The sequence below is a fragment of the Oxyura jamaicensis genome, chromosome 2 (genome assembly GCF_011077185.1).
Source record: "Oxyura jamaicensis isolate SHBP4307 breed ruddy duck chromosome 2, BPBGC_Ojam_1.0, whole genome shotgun sequence".
Lineage (NCBI taxonomy): Eukaryota > Metazoa > Chordata > Aves > Anseriformes > Anatidae > Oxyura > Oxyura jamaicensis.
In genome coordinates, this window is record NC_048894.1 from 81,992,243 (window position 1) to 82,010,681 (window position 18,439).

At 38.8% G+C, this 18,439-nt stretch overlaps 1 protein-coding gene and 1 long non-coding RNA gene across 5 annotated transcripts in view; both read left to right on the forward strand.

Annotated features, from left to right (window-relative positions):
• LOC118162375 overlaps window positions 1-18,439 on the forward strand; it is a 924,537-nt gene that overhangs the window by 126,658 nt on the left and 779,440 nt on the right. The window lies entirely within an intron of this gene.
• Window positions 5,456-18,439, forward strand: part of DNAH5 (dynein axonemal heavy chain 5) — a 153,754-nt gene continuing 140,770 nt past the window's right edge. For all 4 annotated transcript variants that reach the window (XR_004748425.1, XM_035318487.1, XM_035318486.1 and 1 more), the window contains exon 1: window positions 5,456-5,643. Coding sequence is in view for 3 of the 4 variants with exons in the window: in XM_035318487.1 (XP_035174378.1) it covers window positions 5,491-5,643 (153 nt within the window). In the remaining variant the exon portion in view is untranslated. The remainder of the gene's footprint in view (window positions 5,644-18,439) is intronic.

Below are 18,439 nucleotides of genomic sequence, written 5' to 3' on the forward strand. Positions count from 1 at the left end.
CTGCCTTCAGAAAACTGGAATGCATTTTTTATTTGTTGCTTTCGAAAAAAGACATCAGATTTATAACTCCAATGATGGGGTAGTTTTCCTTTCTCTTCTTCAACTATATATAATGAGTTATTTATCTGCCTGGAAGCCCAAAAATTCTTCATCAAAAAATTCCTGTCTCTTTCTGAGATTGACCATAACACCTGTGGCAATTTCCAGTTGCCAGCTCTTGTCCTTTCCATCCATTTCATAATTACAATTTCTCATTATGCTTACTACTTAGACCTCTTGTCTTGATCTAATTGTCATTTTCCTCAATATTTATTTTTCCTCCTCTGAGAAATAAATGTATGCTAATTTTTGCTACCTGACAGTCATACCCAAGGAAATATATTTTTATGTATGTACAGTTCTCTCTATATATATACTGTTTAATAATATTCATCTATCAGTAAATTACTGCTTTATCTTCAGATAGGCCATAGAAATGTTCCAGGAGTTTACATCATCCAGTCAAAAAAAATGAATAAATAATAAAAATTCATTTTGTGGTTCATCCTGTCCACTCATATTGGATGTTAAAAGACAAAACGTTCTTTTGTTTCATCACCTTGGTTGTGATCATCACTGAGGTGGGCATGCAGTCTCTGCAGTTAGGCCTGCCTTGATTGATGGAGGAATAAGTGAGACCAGGGAACTCCTGGCATGCCCAGAATGGCATGCGGATGCACAGGACTCTGCTAGGACACATCTTCCTTGTTTTTTCTTGGCCTTTCAGGAACAAAAACAACACGCCATTTCATGTCAGCCTTACAAATTTGCCTAATAAATTATGGCAAAGTATATAATGATTCCTCACATAGTCAAACGGGACCATGTCTATCTGAGGCAAATATTTTGTCATAGTTATATTGCGCTAGATTATGTTCATTAACATCAGAGATGTGGGTAGTTACAAAGTTCGTCTTCTATGAAGAACTATTGGTTTTGATTGGTTTATGACACAGCACAATATAAGACTTGGCTCCTGTGGGCTAACAGCTGCTACGGAAATACCCTGATCTGACTGACACAAGTAGGGATGGAAAAGTGGGTAGTATCACTCACTATCATCATTAACAAATCACTGGATTTTTTGTTCAAGGTCACAATGCATGAAGAGTAAAGCAGCCATTGCAACTGAACATTTGTATTGTACTGTACAGAAAGGTAGATTTCGGATTTATGGTCATGGTTATTGTTAGAAAGTAGCCTCGAATGTCTAGCTAGGGTTCTAGCTAGACTTCTAGCTAAGGTTAGTCGTGTTCGAGTGTTTGGGATTATCTCCCCCTCTAGTGGCCGTTCTAGGTAAAGATATAAAAACTGGGATTATTCAAATTAACTATCATTACTTCAGGGGTTCAGATGGAAGTGACCAAAGCAGCCTGTTCTTTTTTTGCTGTCCCGGATTCAAGTAAAAGGGCGTTAATGGAAAATAGGATAAGATTTGAAAATATTTAATATCTTAAATACTTGGCAAGGATTTGAATATGTCACAGGCTCTCCTGAGTTTACTTAGACACCCAAGCAAGGGTATGGCACATGAAGAAACCTTTCATTAATCCCAGAATTAGTAATGCAACAGCTGGAATGCTGTTTTTCCTAGAAATTAAATTGGAAGAGAAAACACTTCTATACTTAAATTTTTTGTATAGCTAATATCTGTAAAACATGCACAATAATCTTCAGTTATAAAAGCTTGTGTTAGAAAAATAGATTTCTGTCTTTACAAGAACCAACACTGTTCTTAAACAGCCTGTCATGCATTTAAAATGACATGACTAGTTTGCTGGATGAGGGGAGAGCAGGGGATGTTTATCTTCATTTTACTATGACACACTCACCTTCCGTGAGTTAGTAGATGATACAACACTGGGAGGAATGATATACCAGATGGCTGTACTCATTCAGGGGGACTTTGGCAAGCTGGAGATATGGCCCAACAGGAATTTCCTGAAGTTCAACAGAAGGCTGTAGCAAGTTCTGCATCTGGAGAGGAGTAACACCATGCACAGTCCAGGGACTGACCAAATGGAAGCAATTTTGAAGAGAAGGACCAGTGGGTCCTGGTGGAGAAGTTGAACATGAACCACTGGTGTGCTCTTGCAGCGAAGAAGAGTGACTGCATCACAGGCTGCTTTGGGAAGAGTCCCCAGTATGTCAAGGGACGCGATCCTTCCTTTCTACTTTCCCCTAGTGAGACCACATCTGGAGCCATGTGTCCATTTCTTGGCTCTCTTGTTGTAAGAGGCACAGTGACATGGTGGAACAAGTGCAGCAAGGGCCATGAAGATGATTATTGGGCTGGAGCACATTTCATACCAGGAGAGGCTGGGAGAGTGGGGACTGCTAAGCCTGGGGAAGAGAAGATTCAGAGGGACCATATCAACATACATAAATAACTGAAGAAAGAGTACAAACAAGACAGGGCAGGGCTCTTTTCAGTGGTGCCGAGTGACAGGACAAAAGGCAATGGGCACAAATTGAAATACAGAAACTTCTGCTAAGGTATAGGAAAAAAATTACTAGGAGGGTGGCCAAGCATTGGAACAGGTTGCTCAGAGGTGTTGTGAAGTCTCCATCAATAGAGATATTAAAGATTCAACTGGACATGGTCCTGGGCAACCTGTTCTGGTTGACCTGCTCAGAGCAGGGCTTTGGACTAGATGATATCCAGAGGTCCCTTTCAGCTTCAACTGTTCTGTGACTGTGTGACAGCAGCACCTTCGGTACCCTTATTGCTGTTAGAATCTCAGTGAGGAGACTGTGATAAGATATATTTGTCTCAAGAGTTAAAAAAAATCACATGGAGAATACTAGTGCTAAGGAGGAGTGAATAATACAGAGATGTTTATAATAAGCAAACTGTACGTGGAAGGATAAAAGGAGTGATGCAGAATGAGCAAAGGATCTGGTAAACAAATAGTGGGTAGCCTAGGGAAGACAACAATGCCTCGTGCCCTTTTCTTAATAAATAATAGAAAGAGGTATGTATGGATACAGCCAGAATTGGAAAGAATCAGATTAAAGAAATATTGTGAAACACTGACACAATTAGAGCTACTCAGGAAAACAGGAAATGAAATATACCTTTGAATACTGAGAACAATCTTCCAAACAAGATATATATTTTTTTTTTGTTTGTGTCTTTTATTTATTATTATTTTTTTGAGTACTACTCATGATGATGATGTGTAGAGTCTCAGGGATGTAAAAGTATCAGACAGTAACTTTCTTTTAGAAATAGGGAAGAAGAATTCTTGAGATTACTAGAACAAGTCATTATGCTATCTATCATTTTCTAGCAGTTCAGGGGACAAGAAAGGGGAAGAAAATGTACAACATGGATTTTTCACAAAGAATCTGTCTCAAATCAATCCAGTTACCTTCCTTGATAGTTCAGCTGCTTGACAGGCATGTATTCACCTAGTGGCAACTAATACATCGAACACATCCCTAGTTTGTAGTGAAGTTCCCAACGCAAATCTTGTGATATAAATATATTATTTATATATTTTTAAGATAAAAAAGAAAGACGTGATCTAATTTAATTTACTATGATGGAGCTGTTAGAAAGACTATTAAAAGACAAGCCATAAATTATTTTCCAAGAAACTTTGGGAAGATATCATATGAAAGTCAGTCTTACAGGAGCCTGACTTTCTAGGACATAGCTCATAAGGGAATGGAGAATGTGTGCTTGCATGCAGTACCAAGCTGGGAGAGCTAATCCAGATGTGGATCAGAGGATGGGAATGAAACTCAAAATAGTTTTTGTTAAAGAAGCAGAGCATGAAAGAAAAGAGGTAGAGCATGAAGGAAAAGCTATGAAATTCAGTAAAGTAATCTGAAGTATTCTAGAAAGGAAAAAAAAAAGTAAAAATCAGTAAGTATAAAACGGAAAAAATATGGATACACAAAAGTGTATCAGAAAATGACATGAGATCTTGCAGCTGTCAGTTTGAATATGGAAACAATGCAAAATTAAAAGAATAGATACTGTGTGGCAGTGTTTTAAAAGGTTATATTTAAACTGTTAGTAGAAAGCTTTCCTTACTTCTCTGTGGCTTCTAAGGACACTCTTCACATGTCACATTTCGGCAACAATACTGACAAACTGGAAAATCATGAAGAACAGAACTTATAAATTCCAAAGAGATGCTGAAATAATTAGCTCTTGGCTGAAACAATTAGCAATTAGCTTCTTTCTAGGAGAAAAAATGGAAGGAGAAAACAACATTTCCCACTGGGAGGAAGTGAGGGGACAGCTGTGTGGGGTTTAGCTGTCTACCAGGGTTAACTCACAACAAATACACTAAATATTACAATTAGGAAGGTCATATTTTCTGCCTAACCACCAAAGGAAAGGTGATTAAAAGTCTACTATGAAGGAGTATTATTTAAAAAAAAAACTATTGAAATGGATAAAATGAGAAACAGACTATGTTCCCTGGGGGGGGGTCGTGTAGTCCCTGACTTCTTGAGATTTTTAAGAGCAGGCTGAAAAGTCCTGTTAGGGGACATTTAGGAATTGTTGGGACACAGATGTTAGAGAATGTTTAGGAACTGTTGGGCCAAAAACTGGAGTGTCTGCAGGTCTGCTGCAGCCATGTTACAAACGTTTCCACTGAAAGCATAGCAGGAGGCTCCCTGGCCCACAGTTCCAATTACAACAAAAGGACCGGGAAAGAAACACAATTCAAAGTGAAGTATCTACCTCAGAACTGGGCACTGGGTTTCTTACAAATTTCCTCAAAGAATTTATTGTTATTGTTATTATTATTTAATCCAGAATCTACTGTCTGTGCTTTACTCCCAGTTTTATCTTTCATGTTCCCGTGAATGTGTTGACATAAATTCCAGGTGAGCAACAGCTGCTAATGCCTCGGTGCTAGGTCACACATATTTAGTCTGCCCTTCATGCATATTTAATCTTAGACAGCTTTTGGTACTTTCGTCTACGTCCTTTAACCGTTTTCTACAGTGTGAGTACCACCCTCACTTCTTTCTCCTGTCAAGAGGTTAAGGAGATCTCCTTGGCAAAATGTTTGCTTATGAATGCATTTGGGGTTTGGTTTGAGGATCAGTGATGGCGGGGTGTGTAACAGGGTGTCAGACAGAGCCTCGTTTTCTCTGTCAGGTTCTGGGAGCGAGGAGCGCTGGTAACAAGATTCTCTGCTCAGTGCGCTATCCAGGGGCAGAAGTATTATATTCACCGGTAGCACCCACACGTCTTAAATTTCATTGCCGTTTTGCCACGGCAGCCTTTGAAGCTTTTATCTGTCTAATAATTCTCCCTCCTTTCCTCAGCCTCCTGCCTCCCTCAGCAGGGGAGGGCTGCAGAAACAGACCAGGATCCTTCAGCGACCCCCCCCCCCCGCCACCAGGGCTGCCCCCTTCGCCTTTCCAGGGCCCTCTCCTCGCCATGGCAACGGCGGCGGGTCGGGACGGCGGCGCCCGGTGATGGCGGCGCCGCAGGGCCCGCGGCAGGGCCCGGGGGCTTCACCCGCTGCCTCCCGGAGCGACCCCGGCCCGCAGCCCCCTCCAGGGCCCGGACTGTACCGCGGGGCTCCCGGCCGGGGCGTGGGCCCCGGGGAGAGCTGCAGGGAGGCCCAGGTGCGGAAAGGTTCCGAGGGGTGTAAGCAACCCGGGGGAATCAAGGCTTGTCCCGCTGGCGGCGGTCCCCGGGAGGCCGAGGTGGGGAGGGGGGGCTTGGTGTCGGCTGGAGGCTTTGTGGGAAGGGTAGTTTTAGGCTGGCTCTTCCGTGGTGCCTGGTTTGCCTTCTCCTTCTTTCCCCGTAAGGTTTTTGTGGGGCAAGGCATTGGACGCAGAGCTTAGGGACGTGGTTTAGTGGGTGATGGTGGTGGTAGGGGGATGGTTGGACCAGTGGATCTTGGAGGTCTCTTCCAACCCTAATGATTCTATGGCTGCATAAAGAGCTCCTCTGCACGTAGGTATTGATTCCCTACAGCTCAGCACTCACTGTCCATCTGCTTATGTTTCCTGAGGTAGCTGTATGCTTTGATAATGGGAGGTAGCATCGCCTGTTGCTTTTACGGGAAGCAATTTTTCTTTGTGATGAACCTCACAGACCCTTGCTGTTTATAAACAAAAGACATATAGTTGTATTGTTTTCCCTTTTATTTATGGGGGCAGCTGATTCCAATAGCTCATGATGAGGTAGGGAAATCCTAAGGTGCTCCTTCCAGTACTCCTTGCAGTCTAAGCAGCTGAGGCTGCCCTGGAAGACTGCTGTGGAAAGGGTAACGCGGTGTGTGCTGAGCAGGTCTGCTGCTCTCAGCTCTACTCTGATAACTGCTTCATTGCTGCCTTGGTTGAATCAAAGCACACGATTACCTATACAAACCTTTTTTCGCAAGTTAATGTTGAACAGATTATTTGTTTTTAATCTATTTTAAACTGTTGCCTTTGTTTTGGCTGGGTTCCGAATCAACATAAAAGCAAGAAAGATTGCAGTCTTTCGTTATTCATGGAAATGTTAACTAAATATACCTTCTTGGAGTAGCTTCCAGGACACATCCAAAAGTCAGTTGAAATTTCCACACAACTACAAATATAACAAGCTGAGCTATTAAAAAGTTAATTTTTTATCATAGCATTATTCAGTTGAGAAACTGACTGCTTCTTCTTTCCTTTTGTTCTCATGGATACGTGGCTTTGAGATTAAATAGACATTCTTTAATTTTTACTTTTTTTTTAGTGTTTAGTCAGATTAATATTTAATGCCTTCTTGGGCTGGTGGGCTAGAGACTTTTGCTCTTGTGCAGCTTGGAAATTAGCTCTTTATTAGCAAGTATGTGTGTCTGGTTTCTCTCTCTTTAAAAACTGACTAGGTGAGGTAACTTTTTAATTGTAGGATATTTTTGATAGTTTAGCAGCCTATGTTTTTTGGTGCATAGAGTGAAGAAAGGTCACCATAAAGGAGGATTCCTTCAACATTTGAGCAATGCAGTTTAACAAGTGAGGACAAGAAAGCATTTGGGTTATTATTTTGCTCAGGGTGACCTCAATGGGATATTTTATTAGATAGACCAACGTAATTATTACTTATCTTTTTATATCTACCCTAAACTTTCAGATGTTCAGAATCTTTCTTTCCATGTGGGCTTTTCCCATGGCTTCCCTAGTGTGATGTATGTATGTAAAATAAAAACTGGGGGTATGTAATATCTCTCCAGTATCTCTACTTTTCCAGGAAAACAAAATTAGGACACTAAGAATTTCTAAATACCAGGTGTAAAATTGTGTAAACAGGGAAAAATGATTTGATGAAATAAAATGAAATAAAGGGTGAGAAAATAAGGGTGAATGTTTAAGCCCATTGATGGTGTTGGGTTGCCCTGTTGGGAAACTAACCTTAATCTTTATTAGTGTTTCTGTCTAGAAACAAATGCAGAAGAGGCTGTGGATTCAGCTTCTGCTAAGTCACTGAATGCAGGTACACATCTGGCAGCAGTTATAACCTGGCACTTCGTTCCTAAGAAAAATCCCATATTCATCAGTATACATCAAAATGAACGGGGGTAGAAAGCTGCATAATTTGTATCTTTGTGAGGAATTATGCAGACACAAGGAGAGATGGTTTCAGGTGTGGAACCTGGAAAGAAAAACTTTATGGAAGGATGTGAGGAAAAGACAAATTACTAACTTCTTTGCTTATCTCTGTGTATGTTTCCTAGCAATGATTGGATGTCTTTGATCAGATAAAAAATATCTACTTGCTAATTGGTGGCAGGTAAACCACACTTATTGGACATCAAAGCATGCAACAGTATGCAAAAGCTTTTACTTAGAATGAGATGGCTGAAGTAATCTTACCAGCGGTTTAACCACAGCTATCCTAGGCTGTGGAATGTAGCATGCTCTGAGCAGCAGATTAATGGTGAACCAAAAGGTTAAATGCAGCCAGTAGCATTTAGCATTGATTACATCTTCCAGGGTAAAGAAGGTCAGGCCAAATTACAGAAGAGTTCTTAGGGACTCCTTCACAACTTCAGGACAAAAAAAGCCCACTTCTTAATATCTGCAAATCTCTATTCATAGTACTATAAATAATTTGAGGACAGGTTTGCCAACAGTTTTGTACTCAATTCATACTCAGATCTAGTGGATGACCGGAGCTGTCATTCCTGCTTAGCTGAAGAAAGAGGAGGGAAACTCTCTCTGCAAAGACATCAGAGGCATTCAGGACTTCTAGAAAAGCTGAAGACCTTGCTAAAGTATTATCACAAAAATAGTATATTAGTGTGAAGTATAAAAATTATTATAAACTTCAGGTTCCAGAAGGAATAAATCCTCTGTGGGTGTTGCATTTTGTTTTTGTATCTTCTATACTGCAGCAGTTTTTATCCTGCTGCTCCCATGCTGTCCTGGTGCCTTGCACCCACAAATCTGACAGTGCTGTTAAGGCAGGTTGAAAATTATTCTAGCTTATGCTTTTAGAGTACCTTAAATGACTTTACTTGTCTTAGATCACAGGAGAAGCTGGTATTGACTTAAGTATGTGACTTGAGACTCTGCACGTTGGATAACTGTTTATAAAAGAAAATATACAGAGTTTTTCCATAGCACGTGTGAGCACAGCAAATTTAAAGAATGACCAAATTTTGACTAGAGGAAAAAGTTTTTTATTAACAGGTAATGCTGGGTGGAGGGTGGAAGCTACAGATGTTAAGGGATTAGGAGAGCATAGCCTGGTGTGCAACCAGGTGCCAGAAGCTGGAGGAAGTAGGATGCAGTTTCTGTTTTGTCACTGATAATTTATGTACCAAAGCCATTGTAAACCTGCAGCCTGGGAAAGAGGACACCCATTCTGTCTTTTATGAAGTTAATTTGGCACATTTTAAGACAGGAAAATGAAAAGCATGGAAATCAAGGTTTTTTTTATGTATGTTTTTGAAGATCACAAGTTTGAAAAAGAAATGATGTTTTGTTTACAAGATTTCTGTATCCTTTAAAAAATGTGTTTTATGTGTGATGAATTGTTTATTAATAAAAAATAGGTCAAAAAGCAAAGAACTCCTCTGCACTGAATCATCACACTTAATTTTCTATAAATTTTTAGAGTGAGGGACAAAAGACATACAAGAAGCTCAGACCCACAAGAATTTATTAGCATGATTTTTAATTGATGGCATATATTGATTCTAGTGGCGAAAGATTTTTTTGGGGGGGTGGGGGGGGATGGGGGGTGGGGGATGGGGAGAAACAAGCAATGGGTGGAGAGAGAGAAAAGGGAAAGCTTTGCCCAGGGCGGCCAGGTGGAGTAGTGATGGGTCCCAGCTATGATTATTTAATCTTTTTCTCTTTCTCTGGAGAGAAAAAAAACAACCTCCCCTTCTCCCCCTCCCCCTCCCCCCCCCCCCCCCAAAAAAAAAAAAGGAAAAAAAAACAAACAGCAATAACAACAACAACAACAAAAAACACCCAACGAAACAGGTATGAAACAAAGAAACAACAATAAGACAGGTATGAATAAAACTGCTATGTTGGCTGGTTGGTATTTGGTATGTTTTTTGTGCCATAACTGCTATAACTAAAACTTATTAAGGGGGGGTGTTGTCTGTTATTAGTCAAATAACTGGGTAGCTTTGATTAGCTTTGATTAAATATACTTAGTTGTTTCAATTTTATTTAAGCGAATTCTTATCAAACTTAAGTTGTAGAGAAATTAATAAGTTGCATTAAATGGAATCTCATTTAGTGGTAAACGGAGAACTCCCAATGTACAGATTGCAAAATGAGTAAGACTTTCTTAGTGTACTTAGGACTAAATGTTAAGTAAGGAAGTGATAAACTTATTGAATAAATAATAATAATAATAATAATACCTTTTATTTTTCCCGCTGCTTTCCACATTTGGAAATATATTGAAGGGCTTAATGTCTCTTAATTGTACACGTATTAGTAAACTAGAGGAAGGGAGGGGAAACAGGGAAGCCATTTTACTTGTAATGCTTTCGAACCAAGCAGAGCTCTTATATGAGTTGCTCAAACAACTGAACAAACAGCTCTTGCCGAGCTACTGTGGAAAAGCTGTGAAGCTTCTATTTTTAGCTGATGTCCACCTTTCCAGAGGTGGACTGGTAGACCTGGCCCAAACTCGGATACTGTGAATGACCCACAGGGCAGCTGGAGGTTTAAATAACCTCCCAGGGACTGGAAAGAAGCACCAAGCTTCAGCATAGCTACAGGGCTGTTTTCATGAATGTGTTGCTTCTAATATAGCAATCGCTTTCCTCTTCTGATAACGTATAGTGGAAATACCTTTTTCTTGAGATCTGTAATGGTATGGGTATGTTGTGAACAGGTTATTTGTGTCCTGATTGCTGCATAGCTAGCATCCACATCTCCAGCATAAGATGTGATTTTTCTGTGACCCATAGGTCACACGAGTTACTCTTGTGAGCTCAGCACAGCTGTGAGCGGAGTTTTAAAAAGATTTAGATCAATTTAGTTTAGCTGTATCTGAACAACTGTAATAGCCTTTGATTGCAGTACAGAAGTGCTAAGCATGTGTGGTGAAAAAGCCTGAATTCAGCACAAGCAATCAAAAACATCAAAATGTTAATATTGCTTATTAAAAGGGATGTAAAAATTCCACTGCTGGAATTCTTTTACTTGCTTCTGTGTGCGTCCACGTGAGCTTCTAGTGCTGGCAACTAAGTCTAACATTGACTTATGTCACGGAGCAACTTGCTGGGCCAGAACCAAGTGATCTTGTCTGACTGCCATTGACAACCAGACAAGAGGTGAGCTTTTAGTGACAAAGCAATTTGCTGGTAATTCCATGGAAAACAAGCTATTCAAATGGACTTTTTGTTATTAATACCAAATTACTCACAAGCATCCCAAGTTAGTACAAGTAAGCTTTATTTATTGATTTATTTATTATCTTACATGATTTGCATATTAGCAAAAAATCAGACATTGCTGCTGAGTTCCCTTCCAGGTAAAATTAATGAAAAGCAGTAGAACAAAATCTGAACCACTATGTCATTGTCTTCATTTAAAAAGGTATCAAAGCAGCTTGTAGAAAGCAATTAACAGCTGTGAAAGTATGTATTACCACACACAGAGATAAATCACCCATGGTAAATTTGTCCAGCTTGCCACATTAATCTGGCAAATGTACGTCAATTATATCTTGATAGGCTGCATCAGGAAAGGAAGGTATTATCCTCCCAAATTTAAAGGCAACAATCTGAAAGTTAGTTCTATTTATCATGTGTATATTGCTAATCTATTCAAATATATATATATTTATCTTTATAGCGATAACTAGCAAAAAAGTTGCATTTTTTACCAAATCTGTATTTCCTTGTTTAATTTGCCTAAAATGGAGAAGTTTTAGCTTCAGAAGCTTGTCTCCAGGAATCCCCTATGTTTATTAGACTTGGTGCTGCCTTAATGAATGAGGGAAATGGCTACAAGTGATCCAATGGTTAAGTCTTGGAGACCCTTTCTCACACTCTCAGTGCTACAAAAGGTGGCTGTTTTAGACTGTAAGATGTTTATGAAGTTGTTGAGCAGAGATGTGATCCAAAACGAAGACGTTGTTGAGCTCTTGGCTGTAGAGATGACGTGTGATCTCTGTGGATAACTCTTGAAAATGAAAAAGTAAAAGCAACATTTCTGTAAGGTACAATTGTTCAGGCTGATCTGGCCTGTCCGCAGCCTGCTGGAGGGAATGTTATCTCCAGACATGAAGCCAATAGAATAGAAACGCCACTTGACTTAACACTACATGCTACACAGAAAATTAGCAATTCTTTGCAATTAAAATCATTATTATTTTCTTTTCTTGAAACTAAATACTTCTTTTAATATACTGAAATTCTGAAGGTGGCAGAAGGGGAATGTTTTATGGCTTTCTAGAAAATATACACCAACAGCATCTGTTAGTATTGAATTGTTGACCCCACATGGCATGAGACAAAACATTATTTGGAAATAAAGTATTACAGCTTCTGCTGTTGTGCTGATTAAGAAGCTGAGGTTTTAACTCTAGGAAGGATAAGAATGTACTTAGTACTTTTATGATACTGTACTAACTTGTCTGCAGGATAACTTGCATATCATACAGTGAGAAGGCCAGTTCGTACAGAGAAATGGTGATAAACAGCACATCTAAAGGCGGTTCCTGCAGAACAAAAACATGCTTAAATTGGATTAGGAATAGAGACATATTTCAGCTGCTGTATAATGTAGCAATCCTTTCGTCCCACTGTCAACCTGGTAATAGAGTTACTGTCGGGGAGAAGGATGAAGAAGCTAGCATTAACAAATGTATGTGGAGCAGAGATCTTGATGGAGTACGGTTCTAATCTGCATAAATCTAGATAGCCATGACACACAGCAAACAAGACTTGAAGGAAAAGCTTTTAAAAGAATTGAATGCTTGCAAGTCAATAGTATAACTCAAGAACTAGGAAAAGCAACATCAGCTTAAAGGAATTTTGATAATACAGCTTTGGCTGATGTTGATAGAATCATAGAGTCATAGAATATCTCAAGTTGAAAGGGACCCACAAGGATCATCGAGTCCAACTCCTGGCACCACACAGGTCTACCCAAAAATGCAGACCATATGACTAAGAACACAGTCTAAACGCTTCTTAAACTCCGTCAGGCTTGGTGCCATGACTATGTCCCTGGGGAACCTGTTCCAGTGCACAACAATCCTCTCGGTGAAGAACCTAAGATACTTGCTTAGTATTCAACTTGGAAGATAGTGAGCATGTCTATTAGGAATTTGTTTTGGAAACTTAAAACTGAAGTTTAGTTATAGCTGTTGGTGACCATCATTCTAATACAGTAGCTCTCAACATAAATTTGTCGCCATGGACTAACGAGTGTAGTGTTTGCTGCTGTATAGATTACTGATAGGTCCATTCAGCATTAAAGTGTTGTTCTTATTGCAGAACTCTTATTACAGTAGTTAAAATAAACCCAGCTTTCATACCTTCCTCAAGTAGGAATCCTCAAGGACCGTAACGTAGTTGCATACCCTTAGAGCTTGATGTAAAGATTATGGTGACTACTGAGACCTCTTGATGAACACAGGAATTCAGTGTTTGGGTTTCAACTCTGTCATTCCCCCCTGGACATGTTGGATAGTCATAAGCATGCATATTAATGTTATGTCTAGACTTGTGAACATGGAACAAAGAGAATAACCAATTAAATAAGAGAATAACCAATTAAAAACTATCTTAAATTCCTCCTGACTTGGAAATACTTGCCTTGACTTTTGGAGAGTTTGCTGTTGTAATAGTGAAGTTATATTTTCAATGTAAAAATGCTGAATGAATGGATGGCTGTAATACAGAACATGCAGTCTGATGAGAGATGATATATCATGCTTACTACTGGTGCGTCTGTAGTGAGCTAAGTAGGCAGATTGCTCTTGCTCCATCAAGAGAGATAAGCAAGCTGCAGCAAAGTATTTGTGAAAGCTCTATATCTAATGCAAATGGCCAAAGTCTGGGGACTCAAGTAGCAAATAAAAACATTCAAAATGTTATAGAATGTGTATGTGAATATGCAGCCTTTTCACAGCTAGCTAATTACCAGAGATTAATTTATTAAGAGTGCTATTCTGTTGACTTTGAAATCCAGATGAATGGATGCATCTTCCCTTTGTCTATAAAAGAGAAACCTTGCAGGATAATGAAGACAGGAATTTTATCCTCCACACTCCCCGTATTATCTGTTCCAGGACTCATGACCTTTGCTGTGACTGCTGACAAGTTTCTTAGAGACATTTCTAGCAGCTTCTTGTAGCTGCATAGATAGCAAAGAGTAAGGCAGAGTCAGGTGCTTTGTTGTTTTAATAATGTTTTCCTTTTTTTCCTCCTCTGGAGATAGTTACTGCTAAGATAACAAGGTGACTCAGTGAGGTAGTAAAATAACACGTGAAGGACTTGGAATCCTGTATGGGTTGAACAGTCTATTTAATCCCAGTTGTGGAAAGGAAAAACAACCCAAACCTGTTATAAAAAACACATATTTGATGGCTGTCTGACACACTTTCAGTGTTGCTATTTGAATCTGGTGTTCTGGTAGTGCTAGTTATTCATCTGCGTAGGCATAATTGCTTGTATGAAAAACATACATAATTTTAGGCCTTTTGAAAAACAGAAAAGGGAATCCCTTTCTTCAGAGTCAACAGGAATGTTGACTGCATTTTTACTGCAAAGTATGCATAGTGATCTGTAGGAATTGCTGATTTGCTCAGTGTGAATTCAGGCTGGTAGGAGAACCTTTGAAGTTCTGGGTAGAGTATCTGCAGTACAGCATATTAAAACTGTAAGAGTGGGGATTTTTCCCCTTGGAAAGGGGACCTAACAGCAGTTTGATAAAATCTCCAAAACATTCTATAGGCAACTGGGAAGGAGGTCAAACATTAAGTATTATCATAACTTAGATCTCACAGGGATTTGACAGTATTTAAATCAATTTATGTTATAACTAATACTTCTCTCTCAATATGTCTCTATTATATGCCCACAGGTGGCTTGGTCATTACATTATAAAGGAAGTGGTAATAATACTAAGCAAAAGGAAGATTCTGTATGCAACGAGAGCTAAAAATCAGGCTAAACTTCAAGATTTACTCAGTGTGGGTTAATTGGTTAATATGCAGTCTGACCCCAGGAGAGATTCCCTTTTGGTAGTACGGAAGGAAAAAAAGACATTTAGCCTGCCCTGCTGGCAGTGCTTCTAAGCTGAACTATGCATAATACACCAGTGAAATCTTCTAAGAGCTGGTCTTTGAACTTCTGAGGTATATATTATCACCAATTAATGAAATATGGAGTTGCATGAGCGTGAATCTCTTGAATTTAGAGTTTACGTTTCAAATGCATGACTTAATACTATAACAGTTCTCATTTAATTATAAAAATGCTCAATTCAAAATACACTGCCAAGTGAATGAATAAGAACACCCTACCTTAGCTTCCTGTTGGGGCCTTCAGGGAAGAAAAACAACTTTATTTCAAAGGTTAAGTGAGCAACAAGTTAATTAGTCCACGAACTGTTATTACAGTGATGCTTTGTTTGCCATGCAGCAGCTTGAAAAGTGAATCTTTTAATTAATGCTGGGCAACAGCTACTGAAGACTATCATTTGTACTTCCACTGCAGATGGTATCACAGTGTCTTCTGTATAGGAATCTGTGAGCTATTTATACATATAAAATACATGTATATATAATAGATATAGGTGTATATAAGTGTGGAAATATGTGTATACGCACACAACATCTGCTTGTTAGAGATTCTTCTTACTTTGACAAAATCTTCCTGAATCTCCTTTTATCTCCTTTTATTTTTTTTTATTATTATTTTTTTTAACATAGACTCCTAAGAACTTTTGCTGTGATTGAGGTGAAATGGTGGGTGCTTATAAGAAGAGGAAAATAGATACCACTGCATTTATATTTGAAAGGTGATCTATGGTAGCTTGAAAAGACTTTAGGACCGAATTGTTAATTGTTACCTTCAAGGGAAGTAATCCTTAAGAACTCTTCTAAAAAAACAAAGTGAAAGTTTTGGATCCTCTTCCATAAAAGAGACAGTGGATTTGGATGCCCATTTTATGCTGGAGGCCTGCATTTCCACTTCAGAAATGTGGGAATGAGAGAATGAGGACCCCAGAACTCTTTTTCCCCTGAGGAAGTAGCGTGAAGAAGAGAAGAGAAAGAAACGCCTTCTCATGAAATGCTAACAACCAGAGAACCTTATGTGATAGGCTGCTCCATCCATACGAATGTAAAGAACAGATGCAAAATGTGGGGTGAGTTCTAGACCTCTGTTGAATGCATGCTTAACTGGTGCTCACAAGGAAAAGAAATCCAGACAAGCTAGGCAGGCTGTAGAACTTCAGGATGAAGTTTTGCATTGAGACCGAGACTCTCTTGATTTCATGACTTTGAGGCCTTTTCTAGCTCCATGGTGATTTTGGTGGAAATGTTGTCCAGTGTTTGCCTTTTGCTGTCAATAGAATCTCTCTCTGCCACTGCTGCTTTGCACGTACATTATTTATGGGACATTGTGTAACTCTTCTATTGCAGGAGCTGTTTATATTGAAGTGTGAGCAAGTCTCTTCTAAATCTTACCTAAATTAATTTTGTTCTATTCTTCATGGAAAATCATTTTATTCTGGAGCTAGAGGTAACAAGAAAGCAATAGTCAGGCTTGGTGTGGAACTGGAAACCAAATCTAATGATCAGTAATACAATGCAAGGTTGTGGTTGCTCAGGCAGCTTTATTTGTCATACTTTTATTTGATATGCTTGTATCTAAGACATGGCAGCTTAAATCATTCTTTCCTTGAGACACAGGTGACTGTTGGCAGTCCTATAATAAATTCTGTGGTCATTGCTGTAAAACACGTTTCTGAAAAGAAGTGGATATGTGCTGATGCCACTAGACACAGGAAATACCTTATGCTGTACTTTTTGAACAAGTAAGGTTTCACCTTGAAGATGGCCTAACATTTATCTCAGTGCTATGGCACATACAGGATATTCTCAAACCACATCATATTTCAGCCTTCTATGAAAAGAAGAATACACGTTCATCTATGCTGGACTAATTGTTCTGGACCCTACTATCCTTATACCCCACTGGTTCGTAACTTGTCATCTTCTCAGAAAAACAAATAGATAAAATAACTCCACTACAGCATCACATGCAGTAAGATGGATCCATAAATGATTAAATGTAGTCAACTTTTCAGTTTCAGCTGTCTTGGGCTAGAATCTCATCGTATGATTCTTCTGGCAGTAGCAGTTGGGTTTTGAGTGCTTGAATTACTGAAAATTGTACTTGCTGTTGATCGAAGTTTCTGCATCTCAAATGCACAGGGTGCTGCTTAGTGTTTAAAAAGGAAAATACGGAGACTACTAGGGTAAAAATAGTGATGACTTACTAAAAGAAACTTGCAATTTTTTCTGTATTTAAACTACTGGGGAGAATTTATCAAAGCTAAACTGTTTCAAACTGCAGCTCCGCCCACCTTGTCAAATCGAGCAGGGAAAAAACCCTGTCCAAACCCAAAACCAACTCAAAACTCAAGGTTCTTTTTTTTTGGTATCTAGAAAGCAGTGAGTATTCATGGCTTCCTTTTTGGCACAGCTGGCCAAAGCTAGAATTGGAAAGACAAACAAAGAGTAAAATACAACTTTAATCCTGAGTTGACAGATCGGGGCCTTGTTTTCCTTTCACGTGATGTCATACTTGTAACTGAGCCCTTATCTAGGATGATAATTACTTTCTCTATCTTAGCCTGTTATTTAGAAAGGTAGAAACAAACTTAATGGTAGTAATGACAAGAGACATTCACTTTACATGTGAAATCGGGATTATTCTTTTTGTGTTCAGCTACAAGTAATTTTCATCTGTCACTTTCACAAACAGTTGTTCAGTCTTGGAAGGTTCTGTAATTCTTTGTGGTCATCCTTATTACCTTGAATAACTGGGCTTCATCAGAGGCTTTGTCAGTCTCACAGCTTTTCCCTCTTCCACCTGAAAATGTTGAACAGTGCAGATGCCTGGAGAGCTCCACTGGTGACCTGCTGTTGCTGTAATGACTCAGTGTTCATTTTATTCCTATCCTCTCCTTCCCACTATTTAGTTGAATTCTTTTTTTTATTTTTTTTCTGAAGGGTCATTTCCCTTATGCTTTTCTTAAAAGCATTTGACAATGGATCTTTCTGAAAGCTTTTTACAAATCCAGGTCATTTAGATCAATCTTCTTTACACAAATTCTTACTAACCCTTTCAGTGAACCTCAGCAGATCCTGATGAGTATTTCTCTCTTTTACAAAAACCTTGTTGACTTTTTCTCGGGAAATTAATTTAATTACCTGGTCCTTAATTCTCTTCTTCATTATAATTTCTGCCATTTTACCTCATCTGTCTTTCTCATCTTTTTTTTTTTTTTTTTTTTTTTTTCACATTCAGCTTTGTGACCCTGAACACGTACATTTTATAAGCCAGTGTCTAGTCCTCTTGATATTGATGCAAATTGCATGTCACTTTAAGTAGTTCTGCTCTTTTGGATTTGCGTTCCTTTAGAATTTTTGGGTGACTAAACATCTAAATCATTACTTACCATTGATTTTATTTTTTTCCTTTTCTTTCTTTCTTTGTCTCTTTCTTTCTTTATTAGCTTATATCATTGTCTAGCCACAGAGTGTTACTATTTAAGTGGGAGTGTGGGAGGTTCCTATGAAGGAAATATTGAACTCTTCTGCATCAAAAATGTAGATAAACCTAGTAATTTTATATTGCCTTCTGGCAATACTTTGTATTTATTTTTTATCCACTCCTGTTGAAGCAAATTTGAAGAATTAAGTCAGGATCCAAGTCAAAATTCAGGT